Raw genomic sequence first — 14550 nt, 5'->3', positions numbered from 1 at the left:
CTACCTGTTTATATAAGTCAATAACAGTGTGGAACAACTTGGCAAAGAGCCTGATGAGGAATGAAATAGTAGTTTTATGAGCCTCGACAGCCCTTTTTAGACAGAAACTGTACATATGACTTCTCTGCAAGAACTGCATGCAAATGGTCGTGTTGAATTGCATTAATTGCTCTGATTTATGTTGTAAATGTGCCGAGTGTTGCTTCAACGTACAGCTGTGATCAGATCAGCCCAGTGTGAGTACAGTTGGTATGCGGCTGCTGGCCAGAGAGCGCTGGCAGCCAGAGAGTCAGTGAAGTGGCCTCAGCTTGCCAGGGGGCTCTGGTTCCAAATGACTTCCTTTACTGCGCCCAGCTGATCAGTCCTACATTAACACAATTTGTGTCTCTGTTTGGCACAACGATGGTTTAGATAATTGTGAAAGGTGATAGCTTAATTGGTCGATTCAAATAAAATGAACTGGGCTGGATTAAAAAGCATGATTAGCCAAAGGAGCAGATGCTACGAGATCTCTTTTTGATTTAATTAGTTTTTTCTTGTCTATTAAAAACATGCATTTTTAGTGACAGCTCTGTGTCTAAAGATGACATTATAATGTGGGCGTTGAAGATGACATTTGTTTCACCTTCGATTAATGTTACTACAAGACAACAACACTCATGGTACGTCCTATCTTTTCCCTATTAATCTTCCTATTGTCCTTCTTCTCCCGCAGGTGGCTGTGAAGTGGACCTGTCACGTTTTTTCCAGCTCATCAATGACATGGGCGGCATGCAGCAGGTGATGGACCTAAAGAAGTGGACCAAGCTAGCGGACCTCCTGCGTATCCCCAAGTCAGCGCAGGACCGGCTGGCCAAGCTGCAGGAGGCGTACCTGCAGTACATCCTGTCCTACGACTCGCTCAGCGCAGAGGAGCGGCTGACACTGCAGGCCGAGGTTCTGCAGGAGAAAAAGACCCTGGAGTCTCGCCGGGGCCCTCTGGAGGGTCTCTCGGACTCCACGGCACCTAGTTCACTGGTGCTGCCGCGCTATGAGCCCAAGAATGGGCTAGCAGGGGGGATAGTGGGAGGTGCGACTGGGAACCACCGCACCAACGGAGTGTATCACCATCTGAAGGAACTGGAAGCTCAGGTCAAAGCGGGCCGGCGCCGGCTCTTCGCTCAGGAAAAACAAGGCAAAGAGGACAGGCAGCACGGAGAGGAGCAGCCGGAGGAGCAGGGCAGCGGGGTCCTCAGTGACCAGCACAAGTGTATTAACAAGGTGAGGACAGAGGACACATGTTTGTACTGCACTGACAAGATGCCCCTGAGTGTGTTTCTTTACTTTAAAAAAAGGTGTTTAGCTTTCAGATGCTCTTATTGATTACAGCTTTGGGGGCCGGTTTATTGGAGCATTAGCTGCAAAGTGAATTTTTGCTTTAGCAGCAGCACTAAGACATATGTTAATGCTGCCTCCTCATTGGCCTGTCCTTTCCTCATCATAGGTGTGCTAGTTTCTATCATGGCAAAGATGTTTGTCTTCTTTTGTTTGTTTTCGTCCTTCAATTCTGATAACCCCTTAACTACAATATCCCAACGATATACACATTGCCTTATTATTTAAAATCCAGGGGTTTTGCTGCTTGTTGTCAGCACCTGAGCACTCTCCAAAGGCCCCATTATTGCTCAGCTAGATGTCTGCCATCTTACTACTATCTGAATCTAAACTGATGTCACACATGTGCTGCAAACAGCCCACACCTTTTTATATTATCACCACTAAAACTTGAGTGTTTGATATCACAATGCCAGTTATTAAGTGACAAAATGCACTCCCTGTTTTCAGAAGAAGCGAAGCCGTGCTGTAAATTGTTGTAAAACACTTTAGGGAGAATGTTGCTATGGTGTTTAGAGACATGTTAATGCATTTTGAAAATCTTATTCAGCAGTCTAGGCAACATTATCCTCCTGTAATAGTGTGTGGTTTATTCAAAACATTAGAGGTTCTAACACCTGTTTACATTCAGCAGTGTGTGTAATTGTAAAATGTAGATACCTGTTTGTTGGTGTGAGAGCGAGGGACAGTACCTTACCATCTTGTGGTTTGGCTGAATATTTCTGTGCATGTCCATATTGGATGTACTCCCACCTCCACAGCCTGCTCGCAGCTGTGTTGATTCTGGCTGGCTGAAATGTAGGTCAGAGAAAAGGCAGCCCTTCCCCTCACCCTTGTCCCGCCCTCCTTTAAACCCCGCCCCTCCAGCTCCTTTAATCCAGCCGTCTCCCCCCATGGCTTCTCTCCTTCAGCCCATGCCCTTGCTCTCAGCTATTTTCCCAAATCTCCAGTCATCTCTCTTACGCTCTCCTTCTCATCATCCTCTTGCCAATCCCCTCTCCTCTCAACACCTACGTCAGCGCAGAAGCTAGCAGTTCTTTGTGAGTGGAGAAATCAACAAGGAAATGTGCACTCATTGTACACAGTATTTATTTCCAGAGCGTATTCCCACTCCTCCTCATGACACAGTATCTTGATGAGTGAAGCAGTAATCATTTCTGTAATAACTTTGTCCTGTGGTTGCTCTCACTGCACAATACACCCATCCCATTAGATGTTTCCCTCCCAGTTAATTTGGGTAACTAAATCCTCTATATGGCCTCCATCTATAGAACTGAGATATTGTTATCAGACTTGACTCAGTACAGTGCATAAAGCTCTATATTATAGAAGCTCTTTTTAACGCAGTGACATGTGAATGGCTGTCACCATCCTGACAGGACGGGCTTGTCTAAATACGACCCATCACTTCTCTCCACTGCTCAGATTTGTGTGCATTTCCCATCACGAGTGGCCCCCAAGAGGAGCTTACGTTTCACTTTTTCTATCAAGAGAACAAAGTGCATGTCAAGGGTATAATTACCTCTAATTACGCCAGGAAAGGCCTCGATAAATGCTGCTACTGACTCGCCTAAAGAAAGTTGAGCTTACTAGGTCAATAACTTCCTGCATTATTTTACAACCCTGTAGCTGTTCTAACTGGAAGGACACAGAGCTCCGGCAAAACCTTTGATCACGCAATGTTGAAAAAAATGAACTTATTTTATGTTCAGACCTGCTTTAAGTGCTTTGAGTTCTAACTTTGCCCATGCTACTCCCTTCAACCAAGTTGAATGAAAATCAAACAAATGGACCATCAGACACACCGAGCAAAAATAAATAACCACCTCTAGCCAACAATAGAAATAGAAATTAGGTCAGTTTGAAATCATCAAGAAGGGGAAGGAAAGAGAAACAAATTGTCACTCTGAGGATGAGGAATCAGCAAGGTCATCGTTCAGCGAGGTTTGTGCGTCTCCAGGCCCTGAGCCGGCAGATTTACGGTAACCTTAAAAGCTTCTCTGCAGCAGGAGTGTCTTAGGAAGAAGGGGTCAAGTCCAGGGGAAACATATCTGTAAGGGAGGCCCAGAGGTGGAGCCTTATAGAGACTGTACTGCTGTAACATATGTCTGTGTGTACACTGTACATTCCTTCCAGGAATAATGCTTTCCCTCTGAGCTCTTCACTCATGTGGTGGGATGTAGGAAAATGTGCAGTTCATTGATGTCCAGCGATATTTTTCTTTGCTCATGTTTTATTCACAGTCCACTCTCGGTTCACATTCCCTACTGTTGCATGACAGAACACATTAGTGAATTGAAGTTTAGAGGACTCCTGTGACTCATGTTTAATGTCTCTTTGTTGCAGGGGAAATCGGTGTCTTTGACTAACTTCTTCAGGATAGCGCGGAACACCATGACCATGTGCTTTAACAAGGAACCAGGGGCTGCTGAAGTGGAGGTGAGCATGCTAACGTCTTTATTCAACAACGTGTACATTTCATCTCTTCCAGATGATGATTATGTTCCTTTTTATGTAACACAGTTTGTCAATTCAGGCACAACCTACACCTTGCTTCATGCGTTCTTCCACTCAGAATGTATTTTTCCTTTTTATTTCTTGCAGCAAGAGTTCTGGAGGATTGTGGAGCAGAGAGACAGCCATGCAGCGGTGCATTGTGGGAAGGTGGACACCAGTACACATGGCAGTGGATTCCCCACAGGAAAGTCAGAGCCATTTTCAAAGTAAGTAGCCCGCGGGTCTTTTCACCACATGGAATATTTGACGTGTTTTGCAAGACTGTAGTCCTGACTTTTTCCAACCGGAAGGCCACTAACATCAATCTGGTATCCCTGGGAGTAACCCATTTCCTCTTATCTTCCTTCAGACATGGATGGAACCTCACTGTCCTCCCCAATAATCCTGGATCCATTCTGAGGCATCTGGGTGCTGTGCCTGGTAAGAACACATAGAGACGGCTCCCTATGATAGAAAGGCTGTAGCTGCTCTGTAGCAAACTGAAAGAAAGACACATTTAGCTGCCAATGCTCAAGAACAAAACATTTATAAGCCATTAATATGGTGTTATTGTTTCTGTGTCATTTGCAGTAAGTATTAACCTATGCTCTTGTCTCTCTCTCTGTCTCCCCAGGGGTGACCATTCCCTGGCTTAACATTGGCATGGTCTTTTCTACCTCATGCTGGTCTCGAGACCAAAATCGCCTTCCATATATTGATTATTTACACACTGGTGCTGACTGCATTTGGTGAGTTTACCCTGGGCTCTTTTCCTCATCATCACTAGTGTAGTGTTCATGTGATAACACTGCAAACTGTCTTTTTAACATAAGTAGGTTGAAAATAAAAACAAAACTCTGTTCTAAACAAGTGGAAATCAGCTGATCCTTTTCATAGAGAATCTTCGTTATGAATGTGTGTTGATGTCTGTGTGTTGCTCCTGCAGGTATTCTGTCCCTGCTGAGGAGAAGGCAAAGCTGGACAAGGTGGTCCATACACTGCTTCAGGCCAATGGCACCCCAGGACTAGAAATGCTGGAGAAGAACATCATGGTCAGTGTTTTCTGAGCAGAACAGGGTCACTTTGTTACCAAACATATACAGAAATGTAACCGTGTTCTCCTCCTTGCTGGTCTCCCAGATCTCTCCAGAGGTGCTGTGCCGTGAAGGCATCAAGGTTTCCCGTACGGTGCAGCGGAGCGGCCAGTTTGTGGTCTGCTTCCCCGGTGCCTTTGTCTCTAAAGTGTGCTGTGGCTACAGCGTGTCAGAGACGGTGCATTTTGCCACGCCGCACTGGATCAACCTGGGCTACCAGGCCGCAAAGGTACGCATAGAAATCTGTGTGTACAGTACAAGAGCCATGTTGAATTATTAATGTCGTATATGTATGAATAGAAAACAGAATCAGCAATAAGACAATATTTGTTTTAAACTATAAAAACTAAAAGTCTCTTATGTGCCTTTGGGAGGAATACTTTGCCTGTGTATTACAGTCTTTACTTGATGTATGCGTTTGATTTCCCTCTTGCTTGCTAATGCCTTCCAACACTGGCCCCCTGTGGCAGTGGCAGTTAAAGCTCTGATTTATGTAAAGGTGATTGAAACCGAAAGGGATAAATGATCTAAGAACCTAGAGCTTAATTCTTTAATCAGCCAGTGTGTTGAACTTTAAGGAGTCATTTTTAGCCGTAAGTCTCCCGAGGGTTGTATTTAGATTTTCTAGTGATCATGAGCAAGCCTTTGGATCCTTGGACCTCATTATAGCAGCAATAGAGGAGAAGAAAATGTTCCTTACTCTCATTATGGGCATTATGGTGATGGAATGGCACGTACACCATCGGCAATACCATCATATTCACAGCCAGAGCAAACGGCTCTCAAGGGTAATATGACATTCATACAGTGGACCGTGTTGTGGTGCACCGCCTGATGCATTTTCTCCCAAATGGTTAACCATTTTAACTTATGCATGAGGAACAGAAGAAGACACATTTATCTGTATGTAAATGTGTATAAACCTGAAAGAAAGAAATGAAAGTGGTTGAATAAATGTTAGGGAAAAGGTGCTGTCTTTTTGATTTTGAGACATTAAAAATACTTGATGATGATTTTGTGTGCAGGACCTGAAATGTCGCCGTATAGCCAAACCTTTTTCCATGGAGAAGCTACTGTATCAGATCGCCACGGCCGAATCTAAGAGGGACAACGGCCTCCTGCTCACCACTATCTCCGCCCTACTCAAAGACCTCAGGTAGGATCCCAAATGATCAAAAGAGAGCATCATACTTTTACTTTTCTTAGCGAAATATTAACACAATCTTTCTGTTCCTTTATTTGTGGTATGTGATCCTAAAAACTCAGCAAATAGTTATTTTTGCATTGGATCATTATTTTCACGTTCATGCTCAACTCTCTGACTGCTTTCTGCACATTTTTGCACACAAATATAATACACTGTAGTTTTCCATATACTCATTTTCCCAAGTGTTTTTGTTTTCTTTAGCATCCTTTTTTAATGCTAAATTGTTTCTTTAAAATACTTATTTTTTATTATCCTTATATTTATTTGTTTACCTACTTTGCAACTTTTTTTTTTAGATTGTTTATTTTCGCACCACCAGATACCAAAGCAAATGCCTTGTATGTGTAAACGTACCTGGCAATAAACTTGATTCTGATAATGTCCCACTACTCATATTTTTCAGAGCAATAAAAGACATGATGCAGTTTTCATCCTTTCCTGGCTTTAACATGTATCTCTCTTGTCCAACAGGAACCTAGAGATGCGCCAACGTCAGGAACTTTACAAGGCAGGTTTGCTCTCCTCCGCCCGCTACGGCACCCATGACGGAGGCCTGGGGCCCGGCGAGGGCCGCAAGAAGCCCCGCGGGAAGTGGCTGGCCCTGGAGTCCTCCGAGAGACGCTGCCAGATCTGTCAGCACCTCTGCTACCTGTCCATGGTGAGGGCTCAGATTAACACGGTTATAGAGATTATGCTCACTAACATAGTGCTAGTTTAAAGCAAAAGTTATTTATTCATGAAATCCTCAATAATGCAACAGGGTATATCATTTTTCATTTGCATTATGGCCTGCAAAACGCTTAGAGCTCATACTGTACTTACTAACTGCTGCTTTATATACAAATTAAATCAAATGTATTTATTCACGCACTGTTGTGAAACATTTTCTTGTGCTTTCAATGCCAAATTTTTCAAAAGTAACTAAACCAAACTACATAATCCAAATGATGAAACTTGCAATAATGTTATCCAACTAAATGCCATAATATTGTAATATATTCCAACTGAGAGTTTGCCAGTGGCATAATACAGTAGAAGTGGAAGACATTTAAATGATTTATCAGGTTTCTCACTATTTCAGTAATGAGTGCTCTGAGCTGAGTGTAGTCTCTATAGTAAAGTGTGTGTGTGTGTGTGCAGGTGGTGCAGGAGACTGACAACGTGGTGTTCTGTCTGGAGTGTGCCCTGCGCTATGTGGAGAAGCACAAGTCCTGCAGAGGCCTTAAGATGATGTACCGCTACGATGAGGTGAGTCCTGTTTGGATCTGCTGTGTTCAGTTCTCTTTCCGTCCAGAAGGGGGAGACATCAGCTAGCTTTAGTGCAGTCTTTGGGCTTACACTATCTATCTATCTATGCTGGGTTTACACTGCTCCAGGAAGTAGACGCAGGGAAGCTTTGGCGCTGTTCCGAGTTTGTTCTAATCAGTCAAAATGACGGACTGCTTTCAGATTTTTCCGTCATTGTTAAAAAAAATCCGTCATAGATGGAAAATATTCGGTTAACGCGACCTCTGGGCAGCATAGACAGGTATTTTCTGTGTTAGAGTTTTACTCGCTACAGAGTGTACTTTGAGGGTTTGTGACTCTGCAGACCGTTTACATGCAGAATAACCGGAAAAGCATGACACGGGACCTTTAAGTAAAAGTAGCAATACTAAAATGTAAAAGAGCTTTGTTACTAGCAAAAGTCCTGTATTCAAAATCTTAATTAAAAGTGCCAAAGTATAGGCATCATAAGTACTCCTTATGCGTAATGGCCTATTTCTGAATCACATATGTATTGAGTTACTGGGTTAATATTATGATTATGGATGTGTTGTTATTATTACAGCTGGTAAAGGTGGAGCTCATTTTTATATGCTGCTGCTTATATATGTCAAAGTTTGATTCATAATTATATAGTAATATAATAAATAATTGAACTTTATTTTCTGTTAGCTAATATTCTAAATTTCAAAGTAACTAGAATTAAAATATGTCAAATAAATAAAGTGGAGTAAAAAGTACAATATTGGCTTCTTTCATTTAGTGGAGCAGAAGTATAAAGTAGCATAAACTGAGAATACTAAGGTAAAGTACAAGCACCTCAAAATTGTACTTAAGTACCGTACTTGAGTAAATGTACTTTGTTAGTATCCTCCACTGTGTGTGAATAAGAGCCAGATGATTCATGTGACTTTGTTAAAGGGTTAAATGTGTAATCTGTATTATCTGTGCTTCTCCATCAGGAGCAAATCAACAGTCTGGTGAACCAGGTGTGTGGACGGGCGATGTTGAAGAATGGGGGGGGTGGAGGTGGTGTCGTCGTCAATGCAGTGGGGGGGGACCCCTGCCACGGTTTAAGCACCGCCAAAGCATCGCCAGCCAAGCGAGGCCCCCGTAAGCGCGCCACAGTGGAGGTGTCCCTTGCCCGCCTGTCCTCCACCCACATACCCAAGGCCGCTGCTGTGTCCTGAGGGGACCACCACACCGGCCCACCCCCTCCAAAACTCCCCCTGTTGTTGTTTCACATCAAGCAGGGTCACTATCAAACCCTCCTCTACCACCCAATATTTAAGATTGATTGTTTTTGAGCTTTGAAATCCCCTCACCTGACCTCAGCCCCCCCCTCCCAAAAAATGATTCACCTTCCCCCCTTAGTACGACAGGCTTGTTTTATAAAAAGAAAAGGAAAAAAAGAAAAAGCAAGATGTCTTTTTTGCACTAGTGTGAAAGAAGAATTAGTTTTTATTCTGGATGATTTTAGAACACCCCCCCGTCCCTGCTTCAGTCGTCCTTTACAACATTACAAGCATTAAGTGTAACGCTCACAAGAAGACTTGATGGTTATACCCTTTACCTCCATCCTCTCTCCACTAAAATGGGTTTCATGTGTTACCCTTCTCTTGCATCACTCTCTCCTGGCCTCATCTTGCCCCCTGAGACTCAACCCCCCCCCCCCCTTCTCATCATGCGTCACTCATCTGTGAACATGGGACAAATGAAAAGGTGGCTTTTTTTTCCCCTCTCCAGTTTTGTGAAATGAAATGGCATCAAGTAATTACCCAAAGTTTCCCTCTCTCCTTGCTTCGAGGAAGAGGAGTCCTTTTTTATCGATGTTATCCTTTCTTGATGCAGCTCCTGCATTTTCTTTTAAAGGGGGGTTGGGGACACGAGGTTAAAACTTGAAAGACAGACGATGTTGTTTTATTGTTGGTTGGCTATGTTTTATCAAGTCCTTTTTTTGAATTTTAGCTTTGTTTTTTGCTAGGTTTTTTTTGCAAGAAGTCTTCTGTGTATTTTATTTTGTTGTCATTGTGGATGTTTCTGTTGGTTGGTGGATGTGAGAGGGGCAGAGCTACAGCTGCTTGACCTGAGAAGGGTCCAGCTCACCTCACTTCCTGGTAGTATGGAGGGATCCCTCCTTCGCTAGCAAGTGGAAACTGTGCCTGATACTTGGCGAGGAGATCCATTTTATTGGTGCTGTTGGTTATAATTACTGTATAACGACACAAAATAAAAAATCTGGGGGTTAGCGCCTGCTAGCGGCTAACAGCTAGCCGACGCACCCCCACCCCACAGGGCAGAAAGGCTCTCAGGCTTTTCTGGTTCTAGATGTGCAATCGTGTTAACATTCCATTCCTCCAGTCCTCTTGTTTCATCTGTACCAGTAAACTTTAATTATTATATTATATTATTATTATTTTGTGTTTTTTACTTCTGTTGGTCTGACGTGTTATCTCAAGTAGAGCCACTAGTCAAAGAGTGTAAAATGTGAAATATCAAATCCAAGTTTTTTTTTGTTTTTAATTCTTTGTTTTTGGCTTCATGAATTATTTTTCCCTTTTCCAGATATACGAGTGATTTTTAGAGAGAGGAAAAAGACAGACACAAACAAAACATCAACCTTTTTTTGTACATAATCCTGTAAATTTCTTTAAATACTTCAGCCTTTTCTGGGGTTAAGAAAGAAAGAAAGGAAGGAAGGAATAGAGGAGAGAGAAGAAGTTCCAGAGGAGAGCGGTTGATGAAGAAAAAGCCTTACATTTCCCTTTCTTCATTCGTGTGAGTTTGACGCTTACAGGGTTGCTCTGGTAAACGTGTATACAAATTTAAAGTGCTGCTTAAATCACTAAGAAAGAAGATATTGAGTAGCCAACAACTGCCCCCCCTCCTCCAATCTAGTTTTGTTTGTTTAGCTTTACTTTTTTAAAGAAAAGGGGAAAAAAAGATATGTTCACGAAAAAAAAATGGGTTTTTACATTTTCATTACTGAAAATTCAACAAAAATGTAGTAGCTACTCATGTTGCACTGAGCTTGCCAGTGGTGACTGTCAAGGAATATCCTATAATCCAGTTTGTTGGTTGTCGTCCCTCGCAGAAGACTGAACTGTTTTAGGTCTATTTAATGAAATACCAAGTTGGGTGTTTTCAACATAAAAAAGTGGTTGTCAAGTTTTTATGGCCTTACGATATATTTTATTCTGATGGGATTTTTTGTTGTGTTCTTCAGTTCATTTTGGTTTTTGTTTCTTCCATTTTCTACAGTATAAACTACTTGCTCACAGTGGGGTCTCTGGTGACTTAATTTATTAGTGCCGCATCTCGGCCTTTCCCTCCACTCGGAAAGAGAGTCTCATGTTGGTTATATTGACAGTTTTTTACTTTTGCAGTTTGTACTTAAGGTTTAATAAAAACTTACCGACAATTCACTGTCATTTCTTTCCAACCTTGTGTCTCTTTGTTTGGTTTCATTATTCAGATTTTAAGTGTTAAGCTAAACGAGTCTGGTAAAAGTAAAGAGCCATTGCATCCAAGATACAAATACATTTTGAAATGTACGGTAACTCTAGTAGACTCTAAAGGAACATTGTTCTAATAAAAACTGTTGACAGTGAGTCCTGTGAATTGTGTAGACGGCAACATCTTTGGAAAAACAAAACTTGAGCACAATGCACTATTTCTTTAGCTCCTTATCATAGTAAAGTGAAGGCAAAATTCTGAAGGCATGTCAACCTTGGGCTAATAACACCCAAAGTGTATTCATGACCAATACTAGATGTAAGTGAGAAAACCTTCCGTTGCATTTTGGGTTAATTGACCCTTACAAACAATACAACAGCCAAAACACTCCATTGAGAGAGCATTACCATAGGCGAAGGTTTCACCGTGACATTATCAAGCTCCACAGCAGCAGGTGTGGAATACACAAGTGCTATTATGTTCATATAACACAGTTTTCACTCTTCACACACAACACATTGTCCATGTGAAACTGTTGGAGGGCCCTGTAGTGTACCATGACCTTAAATAAACTGCAGAGGAATGACCGCCATGCATCAAATCGGCTCCACTCGTAGCATAACACTCACAGTATAACACTATTGCTTATTTTCCTGTTGAGATATTTTACAAAAAAATGTAAGTTAACTTGTTAAAATCAGGGATGCAAACTCATCAGGTATGAAAAAGGTGACATGGATCCGAGCCCCCCGACCCCACGGAATATCGGCTTTAAAATTAGGAATAACAGAGGATTTTAGCAGTCAGAACAACTAAAGCAGCAGTGGTAATAATAACAGAAACGCTAAAGAGTCACATCTAATAGAAATATATAAAGGCATTTATTTTAATTGTGTAGCAGTCAGTTTATAATTTTGGCAGCACTGTTGAGCATTTTGAAAATGTATTGTCATGCCTCTGTGCAAGGCTTAGTCTTTCTATCTTTATAGCCACTGGTGTAAAGTAACTAAGTTCATAAACTCAAGTACTACTTGAGTACAATTTTGAGATACTTGTACTTTATTTAAGTATTTCAATGTTTTGTTACTTTGTTCTTCTTCTCCTCTACAGTTCAGAGGTAAAAAGTGTACTTTTACTCCACTACATGTATTAATACCTTTTAGTTACTTCACAGATCTGGATGAATTATGTGAAATCTAATCAAGTGTTAAATCAGACTTTAGTTCCACCTGGAGTAAATTCACAAGCTACCCTGCAGTATACAAAGTCATTCAAACTAGCTGCACCTTTACCAGCTTTGAGAACACTTTAATGATCAATCATTATAAAACATATCATATATATTATTCTGAAATGGACCAATCTGCACAATCACTACTTTTACTGTGGCTACTTTCACTATATTTTGATGATAATACTTTTGTACTTTTATTTGAGGAACATTTTGATTGCAGAATTGTTCCTACATTCTGGTACTTCTACTTTTACTCAAGTACAAGACCTGAGTACTTCTACTTTTACTCAAGTACAAGATCTGAGTAATTCTACTTTTACTCAAGTACAAGATCTGAGTACTTATACCACCTCCGTTTATAGCCTATGAAAAAAACTATGAGAAAACGAAGGCTAAAGCTAACGTTAGCAGATAGTGACAATGTATGCTAGTTAGTTAGCTCAACGATAATATTGCGACAGAAAAACTTTTCAGTGCACATCACGCTCTGCGGCTCTGCTCTGAACACCTGAACGGCCCGTTCTAACAGCTGTTCACCAGCGGTCCAGTCTGTGCCACAGTGACTCCGGACCACACAGATAATATTAACGAACGCACCCGTAGGTAATGTAGCTGCTGAAGCTAGACCCTCATACCGGAGCAGCAGAGCCTTATTATACATCGATGAGCAGAGCCGACAGGCAGGAAGACTCGAGCTTCATTATAATATATAAAAAAAGAACACCATGCGTGTCATGATGGCACATAACGGCTCGCGGCCGCAGATTATTCCGGGTCCCAGACCCCCCCCCCAACCCCAACAAATATTTGTATTGCAGATCTACATGAATCACACAAACGAACTATTTTGGATTCAAAACGGTGAATTTCGCCGAAAGGTGACAAGTTTGCATCCCTGTAAAATCATCCTTCTCAATCCAAAACCATTTCCACTCTTCATCCATTTTCTTGTTTCAGCTTTCCATCTCTAAAGAGCTGACAGGACCTTAAAGAGTGACTGTTAACATGCTCAAACCCTGACTCCTACTCAAAATTCATTTTTTAACGTGACAGAAATGCTTTAATGAAAATCAAACAATGTTGGGGAAGAAACATTTATTAGCCTACCAACAAGTCAGAAACTGTAGGCAGAGGAAAAGAGAGGAATAAGTAATGCTGCCACATGTCAACATTTCTGTACAAAAATGTGGACACAGTTTAACCTTCTGGGTGTTCTCCAATGCATAGCACTCAGTCCAAACAGGGATTTGGTCCTCGCTCAAAAGGAGAAGTTTACCCACGTATTATTGGTCAAAGGAATGGCAATGGGTAACTCTCCTTTGTGTGCATATGTGTGTGTGTTTTAAATCATTGATATATCAGTACCTGAACTCCATCTGTGGTCTGTCAGCTATACAGAACTATTTGGTGTAAAACCCACTGTCAGTTGACTGCCAATGATTGCCATGTTTTGTTTTTTTAAAGTATTTTCCAGTTTAGTAGTTTACATTTAAAATATTGCAGAATGTAGTTCATAAAGCAGTTCAAGAAATGCAACAAGCTTTGGGGTTCAACGTATCCATAAAGCCGGGAAAAATTACTCGATGTGCCCCTTGCAGATCATGTAGCATTTGCTATATTAAAGGTGGGGTAGTTAATTCACTTCAGAAACACTTTTTGTTATATTCAATGGAATGCTCTTAACATCCCGATAGCAATGACTACATTAAATGCTTTGACAATAAATACATAACAAAATGTCATCTGTGGAAGCCGTGGCGCTGTAAAAAGCACGACCAATCATCTGAGCCGGCCCGGCTAAAATAACTGGATGGCCTACCTGCCTGTCAGCCTTCCATCTGTGCACAAACTTATCTCGTGCCCTCATTGGTCATGTGCGCGTTCGTGTGTGTTGGAGGAGGGGCTCTGTAAGGAACTCTGAGGCAAGGGGCAGATTTTTTTCGGCTGTGTAGTTTCAAATTCTAGCGCACTAGAGGTTTCTCCATTCTTACCTACGCTACCTTTAAGGTGGCAATTCACCCAAACTTTAAAAAAAAACAAGGTAGTCGAGGTCATTTTGCATTGGCAGCATTGCCATATGGTAACCACAAAATCAGTAGAAGAAACCTGGAGAAAATAAAAAGTAGAATTACTACCCGTATTTTGTGTAATCATATAGGCCTAGTCCAAAGAAAAAACACATTTCCCTGTTGGCCTGCCAAAGCGGTTCAAAGCTTTTAGAAAATGGCAATCATTTGGGATTTAAACACCATCATTCAATTGGGTACCACTTTACAATAAGACTACCCTTATAAAGGGTTTATGAATAGTTTGTAATTCATCTATTAATTAGGTTGTGAACACTTTATAAATCATTAATAAGCTTTTACAAGACATGAGATAAACAGGGCAACTGTGACTGGTTGCTTGCCAAATAGTGAGCC

At 41.5% G+C, this 14550-nt stretch overlaps 1 protein-coding gene across 3 annotated transcripts in view; it reads left to right on the top strand.

The window, feature by feature from the left end:
* jarid2b (jumonji, AT rich interactive domain 2b) overlaps window positions 1–10879 on the top strand; it is a 105805-nt gene extending 94926 nt beyond the window's left edge. For all 3 annotated transcript variants that reach the window (XM_034200932.1, XM_034200934.1, XM_034200933.1), the window contains 11 exons: window positions 716–1260; window positions 3721–3813; window positions 3979–4097; window positions 4241–4311; window positions 4505–4619; window positions 4817–4922; window positions 5011–5193; window positions 5990–6120; window positions 6643–6829; window positions 7312–7419; window positions 8400–10879. In XM_034200932.1, coding sequence (XP_034056823.1) covers window positions 716–1260; window positions 3721–3813; window positions 3979–4097; window positions 4241–4311; window positions 4505–4619; window positions 4817–4922; window positions 5011–5193; window positions 5990–6120; window positions 6643–6829; window positions 7312–7419; window positions 8400–8627 — 1886 coding nt within the window. In that variant the 3' untranslated portion in view covers window positions 8628–10879. The remainder of the gene's footprint in view (window positions 1–715; window positions 1261–3720; window positions 3814–3978; window positions 4098–4240; window positions 4312–4504; window positions 4620–4816; window positions 4923–5010; window positions 5194–5989; window positions 6121–6642; window positions 6830–7311; window positions 7420–8399) is intronic.
* Window positions 10880–14550: the final 3671 nt, after the last annotated feature.

This window comes from Gymnodraco acuticeps, unplaced genomic scaffold (genome assembly GCF_902827175.1).
Source record: "Gymnodraco acuticeps unplaced genomic scaffold, fGymAcu1.1, whole genome shotgun sequence".
NCBI classification, from domain to species: Eukaryota; Metazoa; Chordata; class Actinopteri; order Perciformes; family Bathydraconidae; genus Gymnodraco; species Gymnodraco acuticeps.
Note: the sequence above shows the minus strand (reverse complement) of the source record. Positions and strands in the feature narration are given on the sequence as shown.